This window comes from Elephas maximus, chromosome 3 (assembly GCF_024166365.1).
Source record: "Elephas maximus indicus isolate mEleMax1 chromosome 3, mEleMax1 primary haplotype, whole genome shotgun sequence".
NCBI lineage: Eukaryota > Metazoa > Chordata > Mammalia > Proboscidea > Elephantidae > Elephas > Elephas maximus.
The window spans coordinates 139,373,231-139,400,023 of NC_064821.1; the positions used below are offsets into that span (position 1 = coordinate 139,373,231).

Consider the following 26,793-nt stretch of genomic DNA (forward strand, 5'->3'; position numbering starts at 1 on the left):
TTAGTCCATTTACATTCAGCATAATTATAGATAAGTAAGTGTTTAGTGTTGTCATTTTGATGCCTTTTTATGTGTGTTGTTGACAATTTCATTTTTCCACTTACTGTTTTGTGCTGAGATGTTTTTCTTTGTAAATTGTGAGATCCTCATTTTCATAGTATTTGACTTTATGTTTGCTGAGTCGTTACGTTTTTCTTGGTTTTTATTTTGAGTTATAGAGTTGTTATACCTCTTTGTGGTTACCTTAATATTTACCCCTATTTTTCTAAGTAAAAACCTAACTTGTGTTGTCCTATATCGCCTTTCATCCCTCTCCATATGGCAGTTCTATGCCACCTGTATTTAGTCCCTCTTTTTGATTATTGTGATCTTTTACATATTGACTTCAATGATTCCTATTTTGAGCTTTTTTTTTTTTAATTAATCTTAATTTGTTTTTGTGATTTCCCTATTTGAGTTGATATCAGGATGTTCTGTTCTGTGACCTTGTGTTGTGCTGGTTTCGGATATTATTGGTTTTCTGACCAAAGAATTTCCTTTAGTATTTCTTGTAGCTTTGGTTTGGTTTTTGCAAATTCTCTAAGCTTGTGTTTATCTGTAAATATCTTAATTTCACCTTCAAATTTGAGAGAGAGTTTTGCTGGATATATGATCCTTGGTTGGCAGTTTTTCTCGTTCAGTGCTCTGTACACGTCGTCCCATTCCCTTCTTGCCTGCATGGTTTCTGCTGAGTAGTCTGAACTTATTCTTATTGATTCTCCCTTGAAGGAAACCTTTCTTTTCTCCCTGGCTGCTTTTAAAATTTTCTGTTTGTCTTCGGTTTTGGCAAGTTTGATGATAATATGTCTTGGTGTTTTTCTTTTTGGATCAATCTTAAATGGGGTTCGATGAGCATCTTGGATAGATATCCTTTCGTCTTTCATGATGTCAGGGAAGTTTTCTGTCAGCAGATCTTCAACTATTCTCTCTGTGTTTTCTGTCCTCCCTCCCTGTTCTGGGACTCCAATCACACACAAGTTATTCTTCTTGATAGAGTCCCACATGATTCTTAGGGTTTCTTCATTTTTTTTAATTCTTTTATCTGATTTTTTTTCAGCTATGTTGGTGTTAATTCCCTGGTCCTCCAGATTTCCCACTCTGCATTCTAATTGCTCGAGTCTGCTCCTCTGACTTCCTATTGCATTGTCTAATTCTGTAATTTTACTGTTAATCTTTTGGATTTCTGAATGCTGTCTCTCTCTGGATTCTTGAACTTATTAATTTTTCCACTATGTTCTTGAATAATCTTTTTGAGTTCTTCAACAGTTTTATCAGTGTGTTCCTTGGCTTTCTCTGTGATTCGCCTTATTTCGTTTCTGATGTCTTGAAGCATTTTGTAAATTAGTTTTTTATATTCTGTATCTGATAATTCCAGGATTGTATCTTCATTTGGGAAAGATTTTGATTCTTTTGTTTGGGGGGTTGGAGAAGCTGTCATGGTCTGCTTCTTTATGTGGTTTTAATATCGACTGCTGTCTCCGAGCCATCACTGGGAAACTTGTTTTTCCAGAAAATCCCCTGACTGGGGCGCTGGCTCCAGGCTCCGATATCAGTCGCTGCTTCCCCGTATTTGTTCATTTTGTATCTGTAAATCTGTGTTTGTTGTTCAGGGTTCGTAGATTGTTATGTATGTGATCGATTCACTTGTTTTTCCGAGTCTTTGTTGCAAGAGGGATCTGAGGTAGCGTCTACCTAGTCCGCCGTCTTGGCCCCCCGGCTGAAGTGTTCTTTTTGAAGATGAATGTAACTGCATTCCTCTTCAAGTTGTCATTCTTGGTGTAGTAGACCATATGACTGTCTGATTCAAAATGGCCAATGCCTTTTCCAAAGGTGGTTTAAGTAAATTGCTTCATTGATACCTTATTTGCATGTCTCCTACTTCCAACCCCATTATCTTCACGCTTTAATACACAGCTCCTATTGACTGCTTGGGTTGCAATTTAAATACCGTTTCCTCCTGGAAGCTTTCTCTAACCTGTTCTACTGAGCTAGGTTCCTGCTTTTGTGCATCCATGGCACCTTGTGCTGATCACACTGTGCACCTGTTGTGTCCCAAATAAATCCTAGGCCTTTACCTTTTTCAGTGCTGTGTCTGTAGCACTTAGCACAGAGCCCTGGAATTCAGCTGCTCAATAAGAATCTGTTAAACTGCATTATTCACCTTTGTGTTAAAAATAAGATCTATTCCTAATATACCAAAATGTTTGAGCATGCCGACGAAATATATTCAAGTAAACGGAATTTAACTTCATTATCTATAATTTGGCTGGAGCTCTGATGGTGCAATGGTTAAACACTTGCCTGCTAACCACAAGGTTGGTGGTTCAAATTCACCCAGTGTCTCCATGGGAGAAACACCTGGTGATCTGCTGCCATAAAAATTACAGCCTAGAAAACCCTATGGGCAGTTATACTCTGTCAAATGGGGTCACCAAGAGTCAAAAATTAACTTGATGGCCCCTAACGACAACATCTATGATTTTGATTTTCAGTTTCAGAAATATTTCACAAAAGTGAATTAAGATGGTGAAATTAAAAAGTAAGGAGATAATCAAGTGCAAAGAAGATTTTTACATGATTCTCTACCTTACCTTTTTCACGTTGCCCAGCCCTTCAATATCCAGAAGGACCAGGGTGTGATTGGGCTTGAAGGGGTGAGGTATACACAACATCCAGATGCCTTTCGTTACAGACTCCACTGTGGGGCCCACTTGGAAGCCTGCATTGTAAGGGGAGAAAACAACATATGGTGACAGCAGGTAGTCCAGGCTGCTCAGGACTACATTAATTAAACTTGAAGGACTGCAATTGCCTGGCATGGAGAGGGGTTGCTTCCATTTCAACAAGGATAGTCATCAAACCATTATACATATCAGGGACTTTCTCAAGAAACACTTTGCGTCCCCTATTCATTTCATTTTCTTAAAGGCTCAAACTATTGTCACATTACAGAATTAACATAATCTCTATTAATGTACGTATTTTTATCTGACACTCAAGAGGAAAAAAAGAGCACGAAATTTATAAGTAGAATCAGAGAGACAGCTGACAGGAGAGCTCTACGTTTCCTGTTCATCTATATATAGCACTTCCTTTTCCTTATTTCTACCACCTGCCTGTCCATTTGTGGTGCTGGGGTGACTTCTTGTTGCTATGATGCTAGGAGTTATGCCACTGATATTTCAAATACCAGCTGGGGCATCCATGGTGGACAGGTTTCAGTGGAGCTTCCAGACTAAGACAGAATAGAAAGAAAGGCCTGGTAATCTATTTCTGAAAATTAGCAAATAAAAATATTATGGATGACAACAGAACATTGTCCAACTTGCTTGCTTAGGATGTGACATCAGGAGAGATCAATTGCTTAAGGAAGACATCATGCCTGGTGAAGTAGAGTGTCGAAAGGGTGAAGGATACCCTCAGTGAGACTGATTGGTGCAATAGCTGCAAAAATAGGAACATGCTGGTGATTGTGAGGATGAGGCAGGACCAGGCAACATTTTGTTCTATTGTACATAAAGTATCCATGAGTTGAAGTGGACGGGATGGAAGCTATCTCTCTCTCTCTTTCCTTATCTAACTGTCTATCTATCTCTTTCGTTATTTGGGTTCCAAATTAAGAGAAAACCTCTTAAAAAGAGAAGACACTAAAATGGGAAGAACTGCAGTGAGTGGTCTCTCTAGTCCAGTTCTGCTGAAACAGGCTTTCAGTAGCAGAGTAGTGAGAACAGAACCCTGAAACATAGTTGAGGAATCTATAATTTGGGCCCTTATGCAAGTAGTTTAAGAGTCTTGATTTGTTAAACAACTGAAATCAATTAAGTGTTAAAGATGAATAATAATAAAGTCAGATAAAATATTCAGGATAATCGATGTGGTAATGGCATTCAAAAGTAATTAGTCATTGAGATCCTGGAGTATTTAGGAGGTTTCTAGCATTTTAGAACTGGGAAGTACTGAAGCCATCATTTAGTCCAACTCATTCATTTTCTGGATGATGCAAGTGAAACACAGAAACTGTCACTGGTTACCACAACTAGTTAATGGTAACGCCTGCGCTAAGAAAGACTCTCTGACTCAGCCTGGGTCTTTGTGGGTCACACTCACCTTGTCTACAGGGTAACAGTCTGACAGAATAGGAGTGGCCAATCAAGGTTTAATAGTAAAAAGGAAATGAAAGAGATTTGATGAATCTTGGCAAGCAAATGAATGAGAAAGCTAAAAAAAGAGGGAGGAGGTAATGGGCATTCCATGGCTTCATATCTTAGCAAGAAATACTTATAATTTCCAGCATGGCAGTGAAGATTTTGACATACCAGTTGTCTTTTTTCACCTCCCCTTTCCCTTTGTCAGATTCACTCTGCTGTTCTACATACTGACCTGTGCCCCAGAATTTTGACTTTTATGGCCTATATTACCAGAGCTTCTTTGTGTTCCAACTTCTGGTAGACTTCAGTCACTGGGGGGTACTAGCAGGCAACTAGAAGTCAGTCACATGTCCCCCCTACCCCAGCTCCTACTGGACCACAATCTCCCAGTAGCTCTGTTTCTCTACCTCAGGTCACAGCTCTTTTCACTTAGCCACTTTCTGTGTATTTCCCTATCTTTCATTGCCTTTCTTTGCCCTACCTGTTTCCTTGTAAATAGTCCCGCCATTAAACGTTCTTTAATGACCTCTTGAGTGGGTTATTTGTGTCCTGCCCAGATCAGGACAAATACATTAGCCTTGGCTGGATTTTCTCCCCCCTTTTCCCTCTGTATGTTCATCTTTCCCTTTCTCTTCGTAGAGAGAATAATGAGTTCTGTGATGCATAGTGTTGCCATTGTTGAAATTAAATCAACATCAATGTTTTTTTTTTTTTTCTTATTATTATTGCCTTTTTTTTTTTTTTTTGGTTTATTGTCTTAGGATGGGGGTATAATAGAAGGAAAAGCAGCAAAGGCCTGTAAGACTTCTTGCTGGCTTTGATTTCCAAAGGCTTAAACACACAGTGAAGAGGATTTGAGGGCCATGTTCAGAATCCTGATGATATGTCCTGTCCAGCAGTCCAAGATTTTGAGCATGTGCCATATGCAATGCTTCCTTCAACTGAGACTAGAAATGGATGTGATGAAATACCTAGGGGAGCACGATTCAACATGACTCACATTATTAAATTCCAAATCCTGTGTTTCCTCCAAGGGGAGACTATAAATGCGTGAATTGGTTTCTACTCTTCTATTTTGTGATAATCTTTGCTTCCTTGCTGATTAATATAGAGTAAGACCAACTCCAGTGCCCCCAGTGAGAAAGGACAAGGTATAATTAGAGGTTATCATCCTCCATTATCAGAGGTATAAATCACCGCCATGGTGATAGAAGTAGTGACCTGGTCCTGATTTAGACATTGATTTAGAATGGATCTCTTTCTTCGTATTCTTACGAGAATATGGAAGGGATGGAAAAGTCACATTTAAGGTGTTTAAAACATTTTGAGATCAGAGAATTCCTGAGAAGAGCACTGGGAAATTACCTGATTATTACTTGATCTTATCTTGAGCAGGAAATAAAAAGGATGTTGTTGAAACTCCCTCAGTGTTATCTGTCTTTCATGGTTCTAAACTCTGATACATCAAGAAATAAAATTCCTATGAGTTTATTTGCGGTAGGCAAGGAAAGTGCTTTTCACTGGATTAGTGATCAAAAATTACTCTAAAGAAAAGATAGAAGATGTTTTATTTAGACATCAGTGGGAAATTGGGAAGTAAAAACGGAGGAGGAAGAAATAAAGGAAATGGAGATAGGACTAGAGGATGATAAAGAGAGTAAGAAAGAGAGTTGGACTGATGGGATCCTGAGAGTCTAGTGGACAAGAGCTTTGACTGCTGGTGGTCTTGTAACAGGAAGTAAGACTTTTGAAAAAATGACTTCATGGTCTGCATAGACCAAAAGGACAAACAGGACTTATGAAAGGATTCTCTGAAACATCAATAAGAACAAAAGAAATTAAACCAAATAAAAAACCCCATAAAATGAGAAATCCAAATGCAAATTAATATATGAAAAGGTGGTCAAACTTATTTATAATGAGGTATATGACATACAGCCTCCAGTGTACAAATGACAGATAAAATTTGAAAAGTTGTTTGGTATTATTTAGAAAGGCTAAAGACACACGAACTTGTAATCTGGCAATTTTGATTCTGGGTATATCAGGTATATTACACAAGGGAAGCTGTGTACATGTGTAAAGATTATAAAAAAAAAAGATTATAAGTATAAGAAAATTCATGCCAGCTTTCTTCATAAAAGTTAAAAAATATATAAAGCACAAATGGTCATCAACCATAAATGGGCATATTTTGGTATTTTCAAAGAATGGAATGCTATAAAGTAGTGAAAAGAAATAAATGATGGACATACATGATAAAGTGGGTAAATCATGTAGATTTCTTAATGAGGGATACAAGCAATACACAAAAGAACACATATAATATAATTCCGTTATTATAAAATTTAAAAGCAAGGGCAAACTAAATTAAAAAAAATAAATAAATGCATACAGAGATTGTAAAACCATTTCTAAAAAGTAAAAAAAAAAACAAAAAACAGTACATAAAAATCAAAATACTGATGAGCTCTAGTGAGGTTGTAAGCAGGTATAATTTGGGCTTTTAGGTGTTGGTAAAGCTTTATTTCTTGACCTGGCAGTGATTCCACAAATGTTCACTCTATATTCATTAATTTTATTGTACATTTGTGTTTTATATAGTCTTCTGTGTGAGTTATAGTTCATGTGCTTGAAAAGATAAATAGGAGATAAAAGAGAAAGGGTACAAATTCACAAAGTTTTGCTATGAAATGGAGCAAAAAAAAAAAAAAAAGAATGATAGCTCCATTGAGATGTGGGATATTTCCTCCTTTCTGTCATTTTTGTAAATAGGACATAATAAAATATGTGTGTATACTACTTGGAATGACCCTATAGTTTCAGAAATATGATGCAAGAAAAAGATGAAATAATTGTCCAAGCTGAGTTCCTGAGCAGGAGAGGCTGATGGGACCCATGGGACCAGTGGGGTGGATCTTTTGATAAGGTTGGGAGAACTCTTCTTTATTACTGGAGAAAAGAGTGAGGTTTTGTGGACCTACAGAGTTAGGGTTGCAAATCTTATAAATACTAGAAGTTGACTTTATTGGGAGGAGTAGGGGTATTCCTTAAGACGACCGTCAAGGAGGTGTGATCAGCCTGCATTTTCACTGGTTCCAAGATAACGGCCCCTACCCAGGACAGCACTCACCATGGCTCTGTCCTGCCAGGCGGTTCATCAGGTAAGATTTGCCTGTACGATATAGGCCTACAATGGCCACCACCAACGCAGGCTGAGAAATCTTGTCGAGAATCTTCAGTGCGTTTGGATTCACCATCAGCTGTTCGTTCAGGTTTTCTATTAGACAAACGGGTGCCTCCATGATGGTTTTAAATGCCATGGTTTCCTGCAAACCCAGAAGAGTGTGTCAGTAAAATACAAGATCCCAAGGTCATCTCTAGTGAGGTTCAAGTCACGTGCATATCAGCTTCCTGCTTATATCAACTTTTTACTTTTTGTACATTTTTTAAGGGAAGAGTATGTAGCTTGGCATTGGCAGATCATAGAGTTCTTCCTTCATCATGCACATAATGCCTGGTGATATTGATGATGATGCTTAGGGTATAACTTGTCTCCAATGACTCCCTTCTCTGGAAATGATATTCTAGTTACTGAATCCCTCAATGTGACAATCCCTGGCACTGTTAACTTCTGTATATTATCTTACTGATCCTTATGAGAATCCTAAAGCTTAAAGAACTTCATCTATTCGTAGTAGATGAATAAAGGCAGTGTAGATAGGCTGAATGATTGGTCATGATTGTATCGACAAAATCAGGTTTGAAGAGCGATCTGTCTTGCTACACAACCTGCTACGTGCGTCTCAATCAACTTCATCAAATAAATTTTTTTCCCCTCTGATTAGTTTCCTAGGGAAACTGCAAGATTTCTCTTGACTAATCACATGTGAAATCACTATAGTACATAGTGTAGCATGAATGGATCCTCTTGTTTCTGTAATGTCATCTCATAAACTACTGAGAAGTTTCCAGACCAACTTGTCTGTATACAGGGTTTGTTTGTTTTATAGGGGATTTAAGGTCAACCTATATTTTGTGAAAGGCACGACAGTCCATAACATCCAATCTTATTTCTCACATTCATTTGTTTATTCATTACATATTTAATGAGTCTGGTGGTAGTTAAATGCTCAGGATATAAAACGATTAATAGAGTCCCACGCTTATACCATAGATTCTGTATCACGTTCAATTTTAGTTTGTCTGTGAGTAATAGAAAAGCCCTAGAAAACTGTTGCTTAAATACCTGAAATTTTATTTCCTTCTCTCATAAGCATCCAAAGAAAGAGTCCATGGCTCTGCTTCACAAAGTTATCGGGGGCACTAGTTCTTTCTGTTTTCTGCTTGGCTGTGTTTTCTCATGCTTCCTTATGGTCCCAGATGGCTTACCTCCACATGTCTGGGACACAGCATGGCTATACAAGTATTTGCTTAAAAAAATTTACGTCTGTAAAGAGGCAGTGAGTGTGGAATTCCAAACAACAAAAATGAAAAATGTAATATTGTGTCTGGACTAGAAAAGACTTTTTCAGGATGTCATGTATCCCCTACTCTGTGTTTTTGATCTGAGGCCAGTGGAAGAGAAAATCGAGATGACACAATTGGGTACCTGAGAGTTAGGAGCTAGAGTCCTGTCTTGCTCTATCAATTGCTTCACATGCTCCTGGTCACTCTTTTCTTTCTGTTCCATCATTCGTTGATACTTTGTTTCCTCCAGTGTTTTTTCTGGAGCCTGTACAGATTCAACCTTGACATGTTCTGCTGAAATGGCATAGGAAGAAAGAAAATCATGTAAAGTTGCACTTTTACTTTCTTCTTCCTTCCACACTTATTTGTTAGTGTTACTATTTCATGTAGGAAAGTCCCTGGGGCCATTTTTTGGGAGTAGCCATAATGCCACTTGCTGTGTTATACACACTCAGAAAGGGCTTTGGGAGGTAAGACACATGTCTGTTGTTCTTCCTCTAGTTGAGCGATTCTAGGTGTACCAGGCCTGGGAAGAGGGACAGTAATTACCCAAAGGGTTTCTGAGGACTGAGAAGGCTGAACCTCCTTTTGTACATCCACTCCCCCCGCATGTGAGCTCTCCCTGCTGCCAGAACCTAGGAGTCCCATCAATTCCTAAAGATCATACCAAAAACCCGTTGCCGTCGAGTTGATTCCGACTCACAGCGACCCTATACCTATACAGCCCCTATTTATTTGAGAGCTCTACGGTGCCTACACACTGAAGCTAGGTTAATTATCTCTAATATTGATGCCATATGAGGGCTTAGCTTGTATTGAAGCCATTATATTACCCATTGATAATTGACAGAATGAAGCTCAATTCTTCCCAAAGAGTTTGTTTAGTCCCCCTCTGATTTGTTCTATGTTCCCAACACTCCAACTCTATTACAGGACACAAGTAAACCCTTGATTAAGAGCATGAAGTTGAGGATATATGGAAAGGTGGTAAGGATGAGGATGAAAAAGTCAGTCCTGAACCGAACTGGACTGATATCTTCTCATTGTAAAATGTACCCTAATCACAAAATTTAAATCTCTCTAGAGTCAGTATGCCCTGGTGAGAGGAAGTGGAAGAGGAAAGCTCTGGTCTTTGTGTTATTAGATTGTGATACACAATAGACTTGTCTCTATGCTTGTCACCTGAAAATTCTGGATCTCTTTCCGAAGTTTCATTCTCTCCTCTCTGAATTTCTCCTTGAGACATGGTTCCTGTTCCTAAAGAAGGAAAAATGATGCTGAGTCTCACACAGTGTAAAATAGAATCACTAACCTTGTTCCAAATTTGCCAAATTAGTTTCCTTTATAGTACAATACTTCCGTTACCTCTCAAGATCTTTTTGACACTCATTCTTGAAATAATTTCCTCCCTTAACTGCCATTATATCACTCTGTCTTCAGCCATCTATCCTTGCTATTAATTTTTCTTGAGCTTTTTCCCTAGGTTCACAATTGCCTTTTTTTTCTTATAGTCCTTGAAATATTAGTATCCTAGAATTCTATACAGGTTTCCTCTAACTCACATTGAACACACTTTAAATTAATTGTCACTTTTTTTTGTTGTTTCAACTCTCACCTGTATAATATTGATTCTCATACATATGGCCTAGAAGGACGGTTGAAATCAAATGGGACTATCTCTACATGATGCCCATACCCCACCTTCACTGCTTCCCTACGGCCCACACCATGCTGTTTGGCTAGAGAGACACTGGGTCCATCCCGCCCCCACTTGCCAGCTCCTGCCATCCAATATTTTTTTCTCTTTCCCTTTCTTCCTATTCTACCTCCCACCTAACCTCATACACCACCTCCCCCACTTTCGCCTGCCTCCAGGTCTGCCCCACCCCCACCCACCACCAGCTACTCTTCCGTTTTTCTCTCTTTCTCTCTGTTTTCTTTTCTTTCCCCCTCCTGTGACCTAGCCCTGTGTGCCACCCCTCTTCCCATAGGTTCCTGGTGTGTTGCCACAGCTACAGCTTCCCTGCTGCTGAGGCCCACCACCTTATAAACCCACACCCCCCACTGCCACTTGACCAGCTGCTAAACTATGGGAAGAGAGCCCATGCAACTCCATGTCTGACACCCCCACGTATCTGGTGAGGAGCTGTGAATATTCCCATACCACGGGACCATCAGGAGCCAGACACCACCTGCCCAGTCCACCCTCAGCCATGTTACCAAACCAGTACACAGTGAAGCAGATTCACCCTGTTTGCTTCTACCCTGCCCACGCAGACAAGGGGGTGAGAACTATCAGGCCCACAGATGAGCAGGCAGCAAAAAACTCTTCACCTGCAAGTCTTGACAGATTGAAAAAAAAAACAAAAAAAGCAGGATGAAACAACAACAAAAAAAAATGAACATGCAATTATTAAATAAAGAAAATAATACCTTAATGTCTCAAAGACAGCAGACAATATCAAAACATATAAAAAAGAACAACAAGATGGCTCCGGCAAGTGATCAAAACAAAGAATCAGATGATCTCCTGGTAGAGGAAAAGGCAGTGGAACTACCAGATACTGAATTCAAAAGATGAATATTTAGGGATCTTCAAGAGATTAGAAGAGAGAGCAAGGAGAACACAGACAAAATCAAGGAAAAAAATTGACAAAGTCATGGAAAACACAGATAATATGATCCTACACATAGAAATATATATACATAGAAAATTCCAAAAATTCCATGAGAAAACTCCTGGAATTAATAGAAAGAATCAGCAGAGTAGCAGGAAAGACCAAAATACAAAATCGGTTGGATTCCAATACACCAACAAAGAAAATTTTGAAAAGGAATTCAAGAAAATAACACCATTTTTAATAAAAGCCACCCCAAAATAAAATACTTAGGAATAAGCCTAACCTTGGAGGTAAAAGACGTGTACAAAGAAAATGCTACTGCAAGAAACCTACATAAATGGAAAAATATACCATGCTCATGGACAGGAAGACTCAACATTGTGAACATGTCAAATCTAACCAAAACAATTTGTAGATACAGTGCAGTCCCAATCCAAATATCAGCAGCATTCTTTAACATGATGGAAAAACAAATCACTAACTTTGTATGGGGAAGAAAAAGGCCTTGGATAAATAAAGCACTATTGAAAAAGAACAAAGTAGGAGGGCACACACTACCTGCTCTCAGAGCCTTCTACAGAGCCATGGTAGTCAAAACAGCCTGGTACTGGTACAAAACAGGCACATTAACAATGGAACAGAATTGAAAACCCAAATATAAACCCATCCACCAACAGCCAACTAATCTTTGACAAAGGCCCGAGGTCCTTTAAATGGAGAAATGATGGTCTCTTTAAGAAATGGTTCTGGCAAAACTGGATGTCCATCTGGAAAAAAATGAAATGGACTGAAGATACCTCACATCATACATAAAAATTAAATCAAAATGGATCAAAGATCTAAATATAACATCTAAAACTATAAAGATCATGGAAGAAAAAACAGAAACAATGCTAGAGGCCATAATACACAGCATAAATAGGATACAAACCATAAGTAGCAAGGCACAAACCCCGGAAGGTAAACTAGATAACTTGTTGTTGTATATGAGATGAAGCCTTGCCATCTTTACTTCTTAGGAGCATTCTGATGGTACTTCTTCCAAGACTGATTTGTTCATACACAGACACATCCAAACACCCTGAGACACTGAGCTACTGGTGCTGAGGGCTGGGGCCTGTGGTCATGGGGGTCATCTAGGTCAATTGACATAATATAGCCCATGAAGCAAATGTTTTACATCCAACTTTGATGATTAGTGTCTGGGATTTTAAATGCTTGTGAGCAGCCATCTAAGAAACTTCCACTGGTTCCATCCTATCTGGAGCAAAGGAGAATGACTAAAACCAAAGACACAAATATCAGTCCAAGAGATTAATGGGCCACAAGTACCACTGCCTCCGGGAGCCTGAGTCCAGAACAACTAAATGGTGCCTGGTTACTACCACAGGCTGCTCTGACAGGGATCACAATAGAGATTCTTGGATAGAGCGGGGGGAAAATGTAGAACAAAATTCACAATCACAAAAAAAAAAAAAAAAAAAAAAGGCCAGACTTACTGATCTGACAAGAGACTAGAGGAATCCCCGAGACCATGGTCAGTGGATGCCCTTTTAAGTCAGAAGTGAAGTAATTCCTGAACTTACCCTTCAGTCAAGGATTAGACAGGTCTATGAAAAACAACAATAACACCTGAGGAATGTGATTATTGGTTCAATCATGTATATGAGATCAAATGGGCAAGTCCTGCCCAAAAGGAAAGACAAGAAGTCAGGAAGGGACAGGAAAAATTGACAGAAGGAAATGGGAAATTTGGGGTGAGGAAGGAAAGAGTGTTGAAACGTAGTGGGAATTGCGACCAGTGTCACAAAACAATTTGAGTATGAATTGTTGAATGAGAAACTAATTTGCTCTGTAAACTTTCACCTAAAGCACAATCAATCAATAAAAGGACTGAGAAAGAAAAAAAAAAGAGATTGGAGATTGCTAGTTTATACGGTAAATTTACAAGTAAACTTCTGTTTTTCAAATTGGACCATTGGGTCTTCTTATGATGATGATTACAAATAGGTGGTTGTCATCATTTTAAGGTCTATTCTGATGGCTAAGGTTGTGGGTCAACTTGACTGGCCATATTCTCAGTGGTTTGGCAGTTACGATGTAGTTTGGCAGTTATGTAATGATGTAATCACCTCCATGGCGAGATTTGCTATGAGCATCCAGTCGGTTGGTTGAAATGGAGTTTCTTTGAGTGTATGGCCTGCATCCAGTATATATGGACTTTTTGACAAAACTTGCTGGCTTTTGCTCTGCACTAGATCCTGCATCTGGCTTGTCACCATCTGACCTCTGGTTCTTGTGACTTGAGCCAAGAGTCTGCCATCTTACCTGCTGATCTTAGGTTCATCAGCCCCTGCAGCTACATAAGTCAGGAGAAGCCTTCAGTCTTCAGCCTTCAGCCTGACCCATGAATTTGGGACTTTCCAGCCTCTACAGACGCATGAGCTGTTTCCTTGATATAAATCTCTATCTTTCTATACACACACACACACACACACCTACCTTTGAATTGTGGCATTGGCAAAGAATATTGAATATACCATGGACTGCCTGAAGAATGAACAAGTCTGTATTGGAGGAAGTACAACCAGAATGCTCCTTAGAGCAAGGAGGGTGAGACTCTGTCTCACATAATTTGGACATGTTATCCAGAGGAACTAGTCCCTGGAGGACATCACACTTGGTAAAGTGGAAGGTCAGAGAAAAAGAGGAAGACCCTCAATGAGATGGATTGGCACTGTGGCCGCAACGATGGGCTCAAGCATAGCAAAGATTGTGAGGATGGCACAGGAAGGGGCAGTGTAACATTCTCTTGTACGCAGGGTCACTATAAGTCAGAGCTGACTTGACGGCGCCTAATAACAAAGAACATATATATGTTGGTTTTGCTTCCGTAAAGAACCCAGCCTAAGACATTTGGTGCTGAGAGTAGTTCTAGAGAAACAAAATTGTAAGGATGATTTTTCCGGATTTGTTCTCAAGTCTGGTTAGTTTGAAAGATGTTGATGACTCTACTTCCAGTAGTAAAGAAGGAATTGCTAGTCCATGGTATGAGGTGGCAATAAAAATACTCAAAATATCACCACCAGTAGATTAGGTTTTGGTGAGAAGTGAGGCTCTGTGTGATGGCATGTTTGATACTTTTCCATGATTTTGTCGGAATGAGAAGTATAAGGAAGCTGATTGGCTGGCTCTACTTTCCCTAGACAAAGTGGTGAAAGAAGGATAAGCTCATGGCTACAGAGTCAAAGCTCAAGAGCCACATAAATGATCCCAAAATTGCCACTTGTGCCCTGAAAGAAAATCTCATTTCTTGTAGTAAGAGAGCTGATATGGCGGAAAGCAAACCCAGAGTCTTACCGTATGAGTGGCTGAATTATAATGCCAATTGAATCCCCAACCTCAAATGGAGTCAGAAATTATAATGAGGGCATTAATTAGGAAGAAATGTGATCCTGAAATTGGGATAGGGACATATGGGCAGATAATCAGAAAGCTGGGGACGCAGAGCCTCTAAATTCCATTAAATCACCAGTGCCAACAAAACCATTAGCCCTTCCACCCCCATTTGATGCCATTAACCCAGCTATATCTGAAAAGTCTTTTTTGGGCACATCACCTGGGGCAATATGAGTCATTGCCTGGGGCATCTCATGAGGCAAATCCCTTGCAAGACATTGATTGCTAAATGTTCTTAAAACACATTGCCACCACTCATTTTTGCTTCTAGACCTATAAATAGACATAAGTCCCTGTTAGCCCCGAAAGCTGAAGTACAATGTGACTCAGGAGGAGGCATGCTACACTCCAAAAGAACTGCTTGAGTTTTCTAGTATATACAAACAGAAACCTGGGGAATATATGTGGGAATTGGTATTGGGTGTGGGGTAATGGTGCAAGAAACATAAAGTTGAATCAGTGTGAGTTTATTGATATGGGCCCACTAAGCACAAATTCTTCATTCAATAGCTTGAGAGGTTTCAGCTCCAGAGATTAGAAAAGGGTCTAATAGTTTATTTGCTTGATTTACTGAAGTCTGGATTATGGAAGCCTATCGAGGTGAAGTAGCAGATCTACGTTGGTATACTGCAGAAGAAAGTATCAAAAGGCTTAGGGAAATCAGCATGTTAGAGTGAATTTATCAGCTTAGACCCACAAGCCCACACGTGGAATGCCCAGAGGACACAACCTTTACCACAATGATGAGGAATAAATTTTTGAAGGGAGTCCCAGCATCCTTGAAAACTGCTGTGATTGCTATTCTTTAGAAGTGAGATTTGACAGTGGGAGCTGCCTTAACTGAATTAAGACACCTAACTACAGTGGGGCTGATTGGACCCCGTGATGATGGTAGGGGCCAAGTGGTGGCACTCAATCAACAAATACAAGGTGGGTGTGGTTACCATAATGAACACTGGAGTCAAAGCAGTAATCAGCATAGTCTGACATGTATGCACTTAGGGCGTTGGCTACTTACTCATGGTGCTCTTAGGAGTGGAAAGATGGAAAATCTACTAAATAGTACTTGATCTGTACAATTGGAAGAATTCTAGGTCTAGTGAATGGCAGTCGAACTTGAATCACCAGAGTATAGAGTCATGGCCCTTCGATCAATCCCCAGACTTGATCAAGCTTACAGACCCACCAGCCCTTGAATGAAGCAGAGGTCAGGTCCCCTTGAGGAATGGCCAAGCAATACTGCCAAAAATTTATACTGTTAATCTTTTCCCCAGACTTCCTCAAAGGGATCTGCAGCCTTTTATGAGAGTGATTGTTTATCAAGGAAAAGGAAATAGATTTTTGGGGGATATCTGGATACTGGCTCTGAACTGACACTAATTCCAGGAAACCCAAAACATCATTGTGGCCCATCAGTCATACTGGGGGGATATGGAGGTCAGGTTATTGATGGGGTCTTAGCTCAGGTTCAGCTCACAGTGGGTTCAGTGGGTCCCAAACCTATCCTGTAGTGATTTCCTCAGTTCAGGAATGCATAATTGGAATAGATATACTCAGCAATTGGCAGAACCCCCACACTGGAGCCCTGACAAGTGGAGTAAGGACCATTATGGTAGGAGAAGCCACGTGACGCCATTAGAACTGACCCTACCTAGGAAAAAATTAAAGCAAAACCAGTACCACATTCCTGGAGGGATTGCAGAGATCACTGCCACCATCAAGGACTTGAAGGATGCAGAGGTGGTGATTCCCAACACATCCCCATTTAACTCACCTGTTCAGTCTGAGAAAAAACAAAAAAACAGATGGATCTTGGAGAATTACAGTGGATTATTGAAAACTTAACCAGGCAGTGACTCCAATTGCAGCTGCTGTGCCAGATGTGGCTTCATTGCTTGAACAAAGAAATACCTGGTAGGCAGCTATTGATCTTGCTAATGCTTTTTTCTCCTTACCTGTTTTGAAAGCCCACCAGAAGCAGTTTGCCTTCAGCTGCCAAGGCTAGTGACACACCTTCACTGTCCTACCACAGAGGTCATGCTTTAACCCCTATCAGTGTGCTCACTGCATATCAAGATTCCATGTTCAGGCAGATTTTGTTTCTTTGTATACTAACAGGTTATTGTGACGCATTCTCTGATGAATCATGGCTCTTTTATTCTCTGAACTCTACTTTTAGAAGAGTATTTATACATAGCTGCTGACGTGGCATTTCAAAATAGACTGAAAGCATTTTTCTAATTGTGACATATAAGAAATCTTTATACCTCTCTTATTAATGCCTTAACTTTCATTTTTTTTAAACTTCTATGTCTCAATCTGTGCAATCTGAATTGAACCTGACACAACACAGGTTACTTCTTTGAGATTCAAACCAGTTTTCTCATGGGAATTGTGTTTTTCTGCCTTTGCTAAAATAAAAATCAATTTGCTGCAATGTCTGCAATAACAGCTGGAATTACCCTCCTTTCTGAGACAATTAGAAAGTGGACAAAATATACAAAACAACAATTTTTAACATGATGGACATCAGGTAAAAAAAGGGTAGTAAGCCCTAAGATTCGAGAAACAAACCAACAAAGTAGCCTTGTGATTGTCCTATTTCACTGACTTGAGAGAGCTTCAAAACACAGTTTCAGGAAGGGGACCCAGTCGGAGCCAGGCAGACACTCTGAGTTGAGAAAATGGAATTGGAACTATGTGGAGACAAAAAAGACTAGAATATCATGAATGGAGTACCATAAATGAGACAGCTGTATAGAGAGAGAACTCTTTGGTACCACAGATATCCCCTCAAGTATCAGCTGAAGGCTGATCAGGGCATGTGTGTAAAGAAACTACCCAAGATCAGTGAAAAGAACCACCCAGAGCATTAGAGGGAACTGTTCCTGAGGCTCTAATAGGACCAGTAATAGTGCTTGTTACATCAGCCGGACTAGAAAATCTCATAATTTGGGGGGCATTGGAAAAAGTACATTAAAGGGTCTCTCCTCGGTACTGCGGGCTAATTAGCTCTAGACTGAGCACTGCTTATGTCTTGTCTAACCTGTTGCCGTTGAGTCGATTCTGACTCATAGTGACACCGTAGTACAGAATTCAACCGCCGCATAGAGTTTCTAGGGAGTGGCTGGTGGATTGGAACTGCCAACCTTTTGGTTAGCAGCTGAACTCTTAACCACTGCACCACCAGGAAGTAAACCTTAGAAACAAAACTTAGAGGCCCAAACTGTTTGCAAGAATTCTCAAGAATAATTATAGGAATACAGAAATATCCAGCTCCCAAGAGGGTAAAATTCAAATTTTTTAGAGCCCAGTTAAAATTTACCAGGAATGCAAAGAAGTAGGAAAATGCAACTCATAATGAAGAAATAAACCAATCAATCAAAATTATGGCAGGACATAATAAGATGCTAGAATTAGCAGAGAAGGATATTAAAAATAGTTATTATCACTGTATTTTACTTGTTCAAAAAGTTAAGGTGAATAACGGGAGATATCAAAAAGACCCTTTGTACGTGAAGACATGAACAGAAAGGCAAAAATGAACAGAAGCACCAAAAAAGTCAATATATTTTGTCGGCTACAGAGTGCTTTGTTTGGAGCAAGATTAGATTTCGTAGTTGTATGATATTTGCCATGCCATTTAACCAATTTTAAACATGTTTTCTAGAAAATGGAAACTGTAAAACTTAGTCCCTAGGGCTATGTTGGGGCTAAAACTAAATCATGAATACCATAGTATTTCTTGGTTATAATGAGAGAGCAAGAAGAGTGAAAAATATAGCACAGAACAAAAAAAAAAAAGAATTGAAAGTAGGAGAAAAAGATTAAGAAACTTAGAAAAAAAGCTATTTGAAAAAAAATCTATATTTCCAGTCATCCACTTACAGGTTTTATTCTGTTCTGTTTTTCTTTTTTAGAGGTGGATAGGAGGAGGAGGAATAGCTGACAAAGAAGAGAGAGCTGGACAGACAAGTAGGTGATAAATGAAGTTACTGCCATGCCAAGGAATCCAGGGGAGATATTTCCAGAAGGAGGGATCAGATTTTCAGAAGGGCAGGGAAAGGTCACAGTAAGCAGAGATGTTGCACACTGTAGATTCTTTAGAGGAAAGTATCAGTAAAGTAGGGGGTTGAATTTCTACTTGAAAAGGTTTAAGGAATAAGTGGGCACTCAGAAATTGGACAAGTGAGCCTGGACTATTTCTAAAGGAAGAAATTCATTTTAAAAAATAGTATAAGCATATGATTAAAATGCATGTTCTTTTAAGACCCCAGACGCTACTCACCATCTACATTCTACTTTGGTGAGTAGCGTCTGGGGTCTTAAAAGCCTGTGAGTAGCAATCTAAGATACTTCACTGGTCTCATCCTTTCAGGAGCAAGGGAGAGAGATACAAGGGAAAGATTAGTCCAAAGGACTAAGGAACCACAACTAGCATGGCCTCCACCAGAATGAGACCAGTACAACTAGATGGTGTCCAGCTACCACCACTGACTGCTCTGACAGGGATCAAAATAGAGGGTCCCAGAGAGAGCTGGAGAAAAATGTAGAACAAAATTCTAACTCACAGAAAAAGACCAGACTTACTGGCCTGACAGAGACTGGAGAAACCCCAAGAGTATGGCCCCCAGACACTCTTTTAGCTCAGTAATGAAGTCACTCCTGAGGTTCACCCTTCAGTGAAAGATTAGACAGGGCCACAAAACAAAATGAGACTAAATGGGCACACCAGCCCAGGGGCAAGGACAAGAAGGCAGGAAGGGACAGGAAAGTTGGTAATAGGGAACCCAAAGTTGAGAAGGGAGAGTGTTGACATATTGTAGGGTTGTTAAGCAATGTCGTAAAACAATATGTGTACTAACTGTTTAATGAGGAACTAGTTTGTTCTGTAAACCTTCATCTAAAGTACAATTAAAAACAAAAACAAGGGTTAACCTAATAAAGTAAAATTCAAGCATTTGGAAATTAGAAAATAAAAAGAATGTTCTTTTCATGAAACTGCGCTTCAGCTTTTTCTTTCTTTTCTCTTTAACAGAGTCATTGGACTGTTTATACTATATCTTATTTACTCTTCTTTCCTTCTTATGAAAATAAGTAGTTCTTTCAGTTTCTTAGCTGCAGTTGGAACAGTACAGAGAAAGTTCCTTCAAAGTCTTTGGTAGTTTAATCGAGTCCCCAGTCAGCACAGATACTGTCAAGAAAGAAAAAGACAATCTTAAAGCCTTTTGAGCTCTCTGTTCAGGTTCTGCTAGTGCCTGATTCAGCCCAGAGCAAGACAGGGCCTGTCAGGGACGTGCCTGTAGCCTGAGGGAGCCAGGATTTCATCTGAACTGCTTTCCAACCTCAGGCTCAGGACAGCCTATCCTGGTGCTGGTCATTGTTAAGAAAACTAACTGACCCTTATGAATAAAAAAAAAAAAAAATTTAAATACCTTCCTAAAAAAACAAACAAAAAAACATTGCCATCCAGTGGATTAAGACTCATAGTGCATACCTTCATAAAAAAAAAAATTTTTTTTTTTTTTCCATACCCTTCCCTAAAGTTATCACAGGCTCTATGCCCTGGAGCAGAAGAGCTGAAGAGAAAGCTGCTTGATGAGAAAGTAGTAAGAATTCTCACCTGTTTTTTCCTCCACAGTATTGATGGAGAGATTTCTCTTCCTTCTCAGTCTCTCTCTGGATCCTGGGACTTTTATTTCACCCCTCCAAAAACCTGGGGCTTTCAGGACTTACTCAAGAATAAGGAAGGAAGGAAGTAAATAAAGCAACCTTTTCCGCAGAATTAGAGCAACATGAAACTGAAAGCACTGAGGGAAAGGAAGTAACTCAACAACCGTGAAAGATCTGCAGGAAGCCATGATAGATTTTCAGTAGCCTCAAATGCATGGGAAAGCTGGACAATGAACAATGAAAATAAAAGAAGAATCGATGCTTTTGAGTTACAGTGTTGGTGAAGAATATTGAATATACCTTGGACCGCCAGAAGAACGAACAAATCTGTCTTGGAAGAAGCACAGCCAAAATGTCCCTCAGAGGCAAGGATGGTGACACTTCATCTCATGTACTTTGGACATGTTATCAGGAGGGACCAGTACCTGGAGAAGGACATCATGCTTGGTGAAGCAGAGACTCAGGGAAAAAGAGGAGGACCCCCAACGAGATGGATTGACACAGTGACTGTATCAATGGGCTCAAACAAAGCAACAATTGTGAGGATGGAATAGGACTGGGCAGTGTTTCAACTGTTTTGTAGTACATAGGGTCACTATGAATCGGAATGAATTAATGGCACCTAACAACAACATTTTAACAACAACATGCTAGTGGGAGGGTACATGGGTTTTGCACAATTCCTCAACTAAGACCATCACCTTTTACTTTTGACAAAGCTCTTAGAGATCTTTTGCTATGAAGGAAAAAAAAAAAAAAAAAAGGAATGTCCATTTGATTGTTTGAATGCAATGAAATTTATGTCACATTTGGAGGCCAGTTTGAGAAGCCTCTTAGAATGAGAAACATCATGTTCTTTTTAGGTACAATTTTTTGAAATAACTAACACACTCACATTTATAGATGCAATAAGTGAGGGAAAGGACACATCTTACTCATTTATGAATACCCAGCCATAACCTGGCACTTAGTTCCCATACACAGTGAGAAGGGTAGCTTCCATGTATTTCACCCTTGTTCCAGGTTTGATAGTGATCTCTTCCCATGGGTTATCTAACATAAATTTCATAATAAATGTTTCCCCATAAATTTATAGAAACAAAGGCACAGAAAGATTTAATCACTTTCCAAAAGCACAACACTATGAGTAAACTGAACCTAAGCCATTTTGATCCCAAACTCTCTTCTTGAAACACTTCACTACACTGCCTTTCTCTCTTTGCCGAGTGAATAGTAATGAGAAGAGCAGTTTTTTCTTATTGATTGTTTTCTAAGTATTACTTATCTTCCATGTCTAATTCAGCCCTGACTACAATAAGGCAAAATAAGTGGTTTTTGTCTCCATTCTAAGATGGAAACAGAGAGTGTAAGGGAGGGTATATAATATCTACTTAATGCAAAACAATGCAATAAAGGAGTAAATATTGACAAACACCTAATTTTTCCCAATTTGAATAAATAAACCTTTGAAATGCATAAGAAATAGTAAAATATTTATGCAAAATCTTTTTAACTTAGTTATACGTATATTTAAAAATCACATTATATTTATGTAATGTACCCATGTAGATATGTCATTTTTTCATACTCACATTTCATAAAATAATTTTGTTCAAACTCTTCACATCTTTTTTTAACACTGTAGACTATCATTATTGAATCTACTTTAAATTAATTTAAATTATTTTTTCAGAGTGCATTATCCTTACTTCTTAAAGTTATTTGAAATGCAGTACTTTCTGAATCAAGGTATGATACTTATTAGATATTTTACCTTAAACCACTGGTATGTGATTCTAGACCATTAGTACAAGTCTTTATTATGTTTGTATATAACTTTTTATCTGTTTTTATTTATTTATTGTGCTTTAAGTGAAAGTTTACAATTCATTTTCTCAAACAAAAATTTATATGCACATTGTTATGTGACCCTAGTTGCTCACCCTATAATGTGACAGCACACTCCTTCTTTCCACCCTGCACTTCTCATGTCCATTCAACCAGCTCTTCTCCACCCTTCTCATCTCGCCTCCGGACAGAAGCTGCCCATTTAGTATCATGTATCTACTTGAGCTAAGAAGCACACTCTTCACAAGTATCATTTTATGTCTTATAGTCCAGTCTAAACTTTTTCTTAAGTGTTGGCTTCGGGGATGGTTTTAGTTTGGGGCTAACAGGGAGTCCAAGGGCCATGTCTTCTGGAATTCCTCCAGTCTCAGTCAGACCATTAATTCTGGTCTTTTTACTGGAATTTGAGTTCTGCACCCCACTTTTCTCCTGTTCTGCCAGGGACTCTCTGTTGTGTTCCCTATCAGGGCGGTCATTGGTGGTAGCCAGGCACCAGCTAGTTCTTCTGGTCTCAGGCTGATGGAGTCTCTGGTTTATGTGGCCTGTTCTGTTGGGCTCATATTTTACTTGTCTTTGGTGTTCTTCATTCTCCTTTGCTCTAGGTGGGTTGGGATCAATTGATGCATCTTAGATGGGCGCTTGCTAGCTTTTAAGACCCCAGATGCCACTCACCCAAGTGGGATGTGGAACATTTTTTTAATAAACTTTGTCATGCCAATTGACCTAGATGTCCCTCGAAACCATGGTCCCCAGACCCCTGCCCCTGCTATTCTGTCCCTTGAATTGTTTGGTTGTATTCAGGAAACTTCTTAGCTTTTGGTTTAGTCCAGTTGTGCTGACTTCCTCTGTATTGTCTGTTCTCCTTTACTTCACCTAAGATAATTTTTGTCTACTATCTAGTTAGTGAATGCACCTCTCCCTCCCTCTGCACCCTTGAGACCATCAAAGAATGTTTTCTTCTGTGTTTAAACCTTTTATGGAGTTCTTATAATAGTGGTCTCATACAATAATTGTCCTTTTGTGACTAATTCCTCTCAGCATAATGCCTTCCAGAGTCACCCATGTTATGAGATGTTTCAAAGATTCATTGTTGTTCTTTACTGTTGCATAGTATTCCTTTATGTGAATATACCATAATATGTTTATCCATTTATCTGTAGATGGGCACCTTGGTTATTTCCATCTTTTTGCTATTGTGAACAGTGCTGCAATGAACATGGGAATGCATATACCTATTTGTGTGAAGGTTCTTATTTCTCTAGGGTATATTCCAAGGAGTGATATTGCTGGAGCGTATGGTATTTTTATTTCTAGCTTTTGACAGAAGGGACAAATCAATTTCCAAAGTGGTCATACCATTTACATTCCTATTACCAGTGAATAAGTGTTCCAGCCACTCTACAACCTCTCCAATATTTGTTATTTTTTAATTTTTTTGGATTAATGCCAGCTTGTTGGGGTGAGATGGTATCTCATTGTAGTTTTGATTTGCATTTCTCTGATGGCTAATGATCTTGAGCATTTCCTCATGTATGTGGTGGGCACCTGAGTGTCTTCTTTGCTGAAGTGCCTGTTCATATTCTTTGCCCGTTTTTTAATTGGGTTATTTGTCTTTTTGTTGTTGAGGTTTTGCAGTATCTTGTAAATTTTAGAGATTAGAGGCTGATCGGATTTGTTGTAGCCAAAACTATTTTCCCAGTCTTTAGGTTGTCTTTTTACTCTTTTGGTGAAGTCTTTGGGTCTTTAGATGAGCATAAGTGTTTGATTTTTAGGAGCTCCCAGTTATCTAATTTCTCTTCTGGTGTTTGTGCACTGTTGGTAATGTTTTGTATTCTGTTTATATCATGTATTAGGGATTCTAGTATTGTCCATTATTTTCTTCCACGGTCTTTATCGTTTTAGATTTTATATTTAGATCTTTGATACATTTTGAGTTAGTTTTGTACATGGTGTGAGGTATAGGTCTAGTTACTTTTTTTTGCAGATGGATATCCAGTTATGCCAGTACCGCCTGTTAAAGAGACTGTCTTTTCCCCAATTAATGGACTTTGGGCCTTTGAAAAATACCAGCTGCTCATAGGTGGAAGAATTTAGGCCTGGATTCTCAATTCTGTTCCATTGGTCTAAGTACCTGTTGTTATACCAGTACCAGGCTGTTTTGACTACTGTGGTGGTATAATAGGTTCTAAAATCAGATAGTGTGAGGCCTCCCACTTTGTTCTTCTTCTTCAGTAATTCTTTACTTATCCAGGGTCTCTTCCCTTGCCATGTGAAGTTGGCGATTGGTTTCTTCAACTCACTAAAAAATGCCATTAGAATTTGTATCAGAATTGCATTGTATCTGTAGATTGCTTTGGGTAGAATAGACATTTTCATAATGTTGAGTCTTCCTATCCATGAGCAAGGTATGCTTTTCCACCTATGTAGGTCTTTTTTGGTTTCTTGCAGTAGTGTCTTGTAGTTTTCTTTGCATAGGTCTTCTACATCTCTGGTTAGATTTATTCCTAAGTACTATCTTTTTGGGGGCTATTGTAAATGGTATTCATTTGGTGATTTCCTCTTTGAAGTTCTCTTTGTTGGCGTAGAGGAATCCAACTGATTTTTGTATGTTTATCTTGTATCCTGATTCTTTGCTGAAATCTTCTTAGTTCCAGGAGTTTTCTTATGGATTCTTTGGGGTTTTCTTTGTACAAGATCATATCAGCTGCAAATAGAGATACTTTTACTTCTTCCTTACCAAATTTGGGTGCCCTTTATTTCTTTTTTAGCCTAATTGCTCTGACTAAGTACTCCAGTACAATGTTAAATAAGAGCGGTGATAAAGGACATCATTGTCTGGTTCCTGTTCGCAAAGGGAACGCTTTCAGACTCTCTCCATTTAGGATGATGTTGGCTGTTCATTTTGTATAAATGCCCTTTCTTATGCTGGGGAATTTTCCTTCTCTTCCTATATTGCTGAGATTTTTTTTTATCATGAATGGGTGTTGAACTTTGTCATATGCCTTTTCTGCATCAATTGATAAGATTATGTGGTTCTTGTCTTTTGTTTTTTTATGTGATGCACTACATTGTTGTTTTTCTAGCGTTGAACCATCCCTGCCTACCTGGTATGAATCCCACTTGGTCATGGTGAATTATTTTTTTGATATGACGTTGAATTCTATTGGCTGGAATTTTGTTGAGGATTCTTGCCTTTAAGTACATGGGGGATATTTGTGTGTAATTTTCTTTTTTTGTGGTATCTTTACCAGTTTTGGTATCAGGGTTATGCTGGCTTCATAGAATGAGTTTGGGAGTATTCCACACTTTTCTATTCTCTGAAATACCTTTAGTAGTAGTGGTGTTAACTCTTCTCTGAGAGTTTGGTAGAATTCTGCAATGAAGCCATCAGGGCCTGAGCTTTTTTTGTTGTTGTTGGGAGTTTTTAAATTACGTTTTCAATCTCTTCTTTTGTTATGGGTTTATTTAGTTGTTTTACCTGTTTGTGTTAGTTTAGGTAGGTGGTGTGTTTCTAGAAATTTGTCCACTTCCTTTAGGTTTTCAAATTTGTTAGAGTACAATTTTTCATAGTATTCTGTTATGATTATTTTAATTTTAGTTGAGTCTGTTGTGATATTGCCCATCTCATTTCTTATTCAGGATATTTGCTTCCTCTCCTGTTTTTCTTTTGTTTGGCCAATGGTATTTCTTATTTGGGTTATTTGCTTCCTCTTCTGTTTTTCTTTTGTCAGTTTGGCCAATGGTTTATTAATTTTGTTGATCTTTTCAAAGAACCAGCTTTTGGTTTTGTTCATTCTTTCAACTGTTTTTCTGTTCTCTATTTTATTTAATTCTGCTCTAATTTTTATTATTTTCTTTCTTCTGGTGCCCAAGGGCTTCTTTTGTTGCTCTTTATTTGTTTGAGTTATAAGGTTAATGCTTTGATTTTGGCCCTTTCCACTTTTTGAATGTGTGCATTTCTTGCTATAAATTGACCTCTGAGCACTGTTTTCACTGTGTACCAAAGGTTCTAGTAGGGTGTGTTTTTATTCACATTTGATTCTATGAATTTATTTATTCTGTCCTTAATTTCCTCTATAAGCCAGTAACTTTTGAAGCAGGTGTTGTTCAGTTTCCGTATGTTTGGTTTTTTTCCCTTACTTTTTCTTTGTTACTGATTTCTACTTTTATGGGTTTATAGTCAGAAAAGATGCTTTGTAATATTTCATTGATTTGGATTTTGTTAAGGCTTGCTTTATGACCTAAATGTGGTCTATTCTGGAGAATGATCCATGTGCATTGGAAAAGAAAGTATACTTTGCTGCTCTTGGGTGAAGTGTTCTGTATAAGTCTATGAGGTCAAGTTGGTTGATTGTGGCATTTAGTTCTTCTGTGTCTTTATTGAGCTCCTTTCTGGATGTTCTGTCCTTCACCGAAAGTGGTGTGTCAAAGTATCCTACTATTATTGTGGAGTTTCGTATCTCTCTTTTCAATGCTGTTAAAGTTTGTTTTATGTATTTTGGAGACCTGTCATTGGGTGCATATATAATCAATTC

The 26,793-nt window shown here is 38.8% G+C and overlaps 1 protein-coding gene across 2 annotated transcripts in view; it reads right to left on the reverse strand.

The window, feature by feature from the left end:
* Positions 1–20,463, reverse strand: part of LOC126071552 (guanylate-binding protein 4-like) — a 43,575-nt gene extending 23,112 nt beyond the window's left edge. Inside the window, exons 1-5 of one of the 2 annotated variants that reach the window (XM_049875737.1) lie at positions 20,361–20,463; positions 9,840–9,914; positions 8,800–8,948; positions 7,321–7,516; positions 2,631–2,758 (exon numbers count right to left, since the gene is read on the reverse strand). In XM_049875737.1, the coding sequence (XP_049731694.1) occupies positions 2,631–2,758; positions 7,321–7,516; positions 8,800–8,948; positions 9,840–9,903 (537 nt within the window). In that variant the 5' untranslated portion in view covers positions 9,904–9,914; positions 20,361–20,463. Of the gene's footprint in view, positions 1–2,630; positions 2,759–7,320; positions 7,517–8,799; positions 8,952–9,839; positions 9,915–20,360 lie in introns of both variants that reach the window. The other variant, XM_049875736.1, reaches the window with a different exon arrangement.
* Between the last annotated feature and the right edge of the window lie 6,330 nt (positions 20,464–26,793).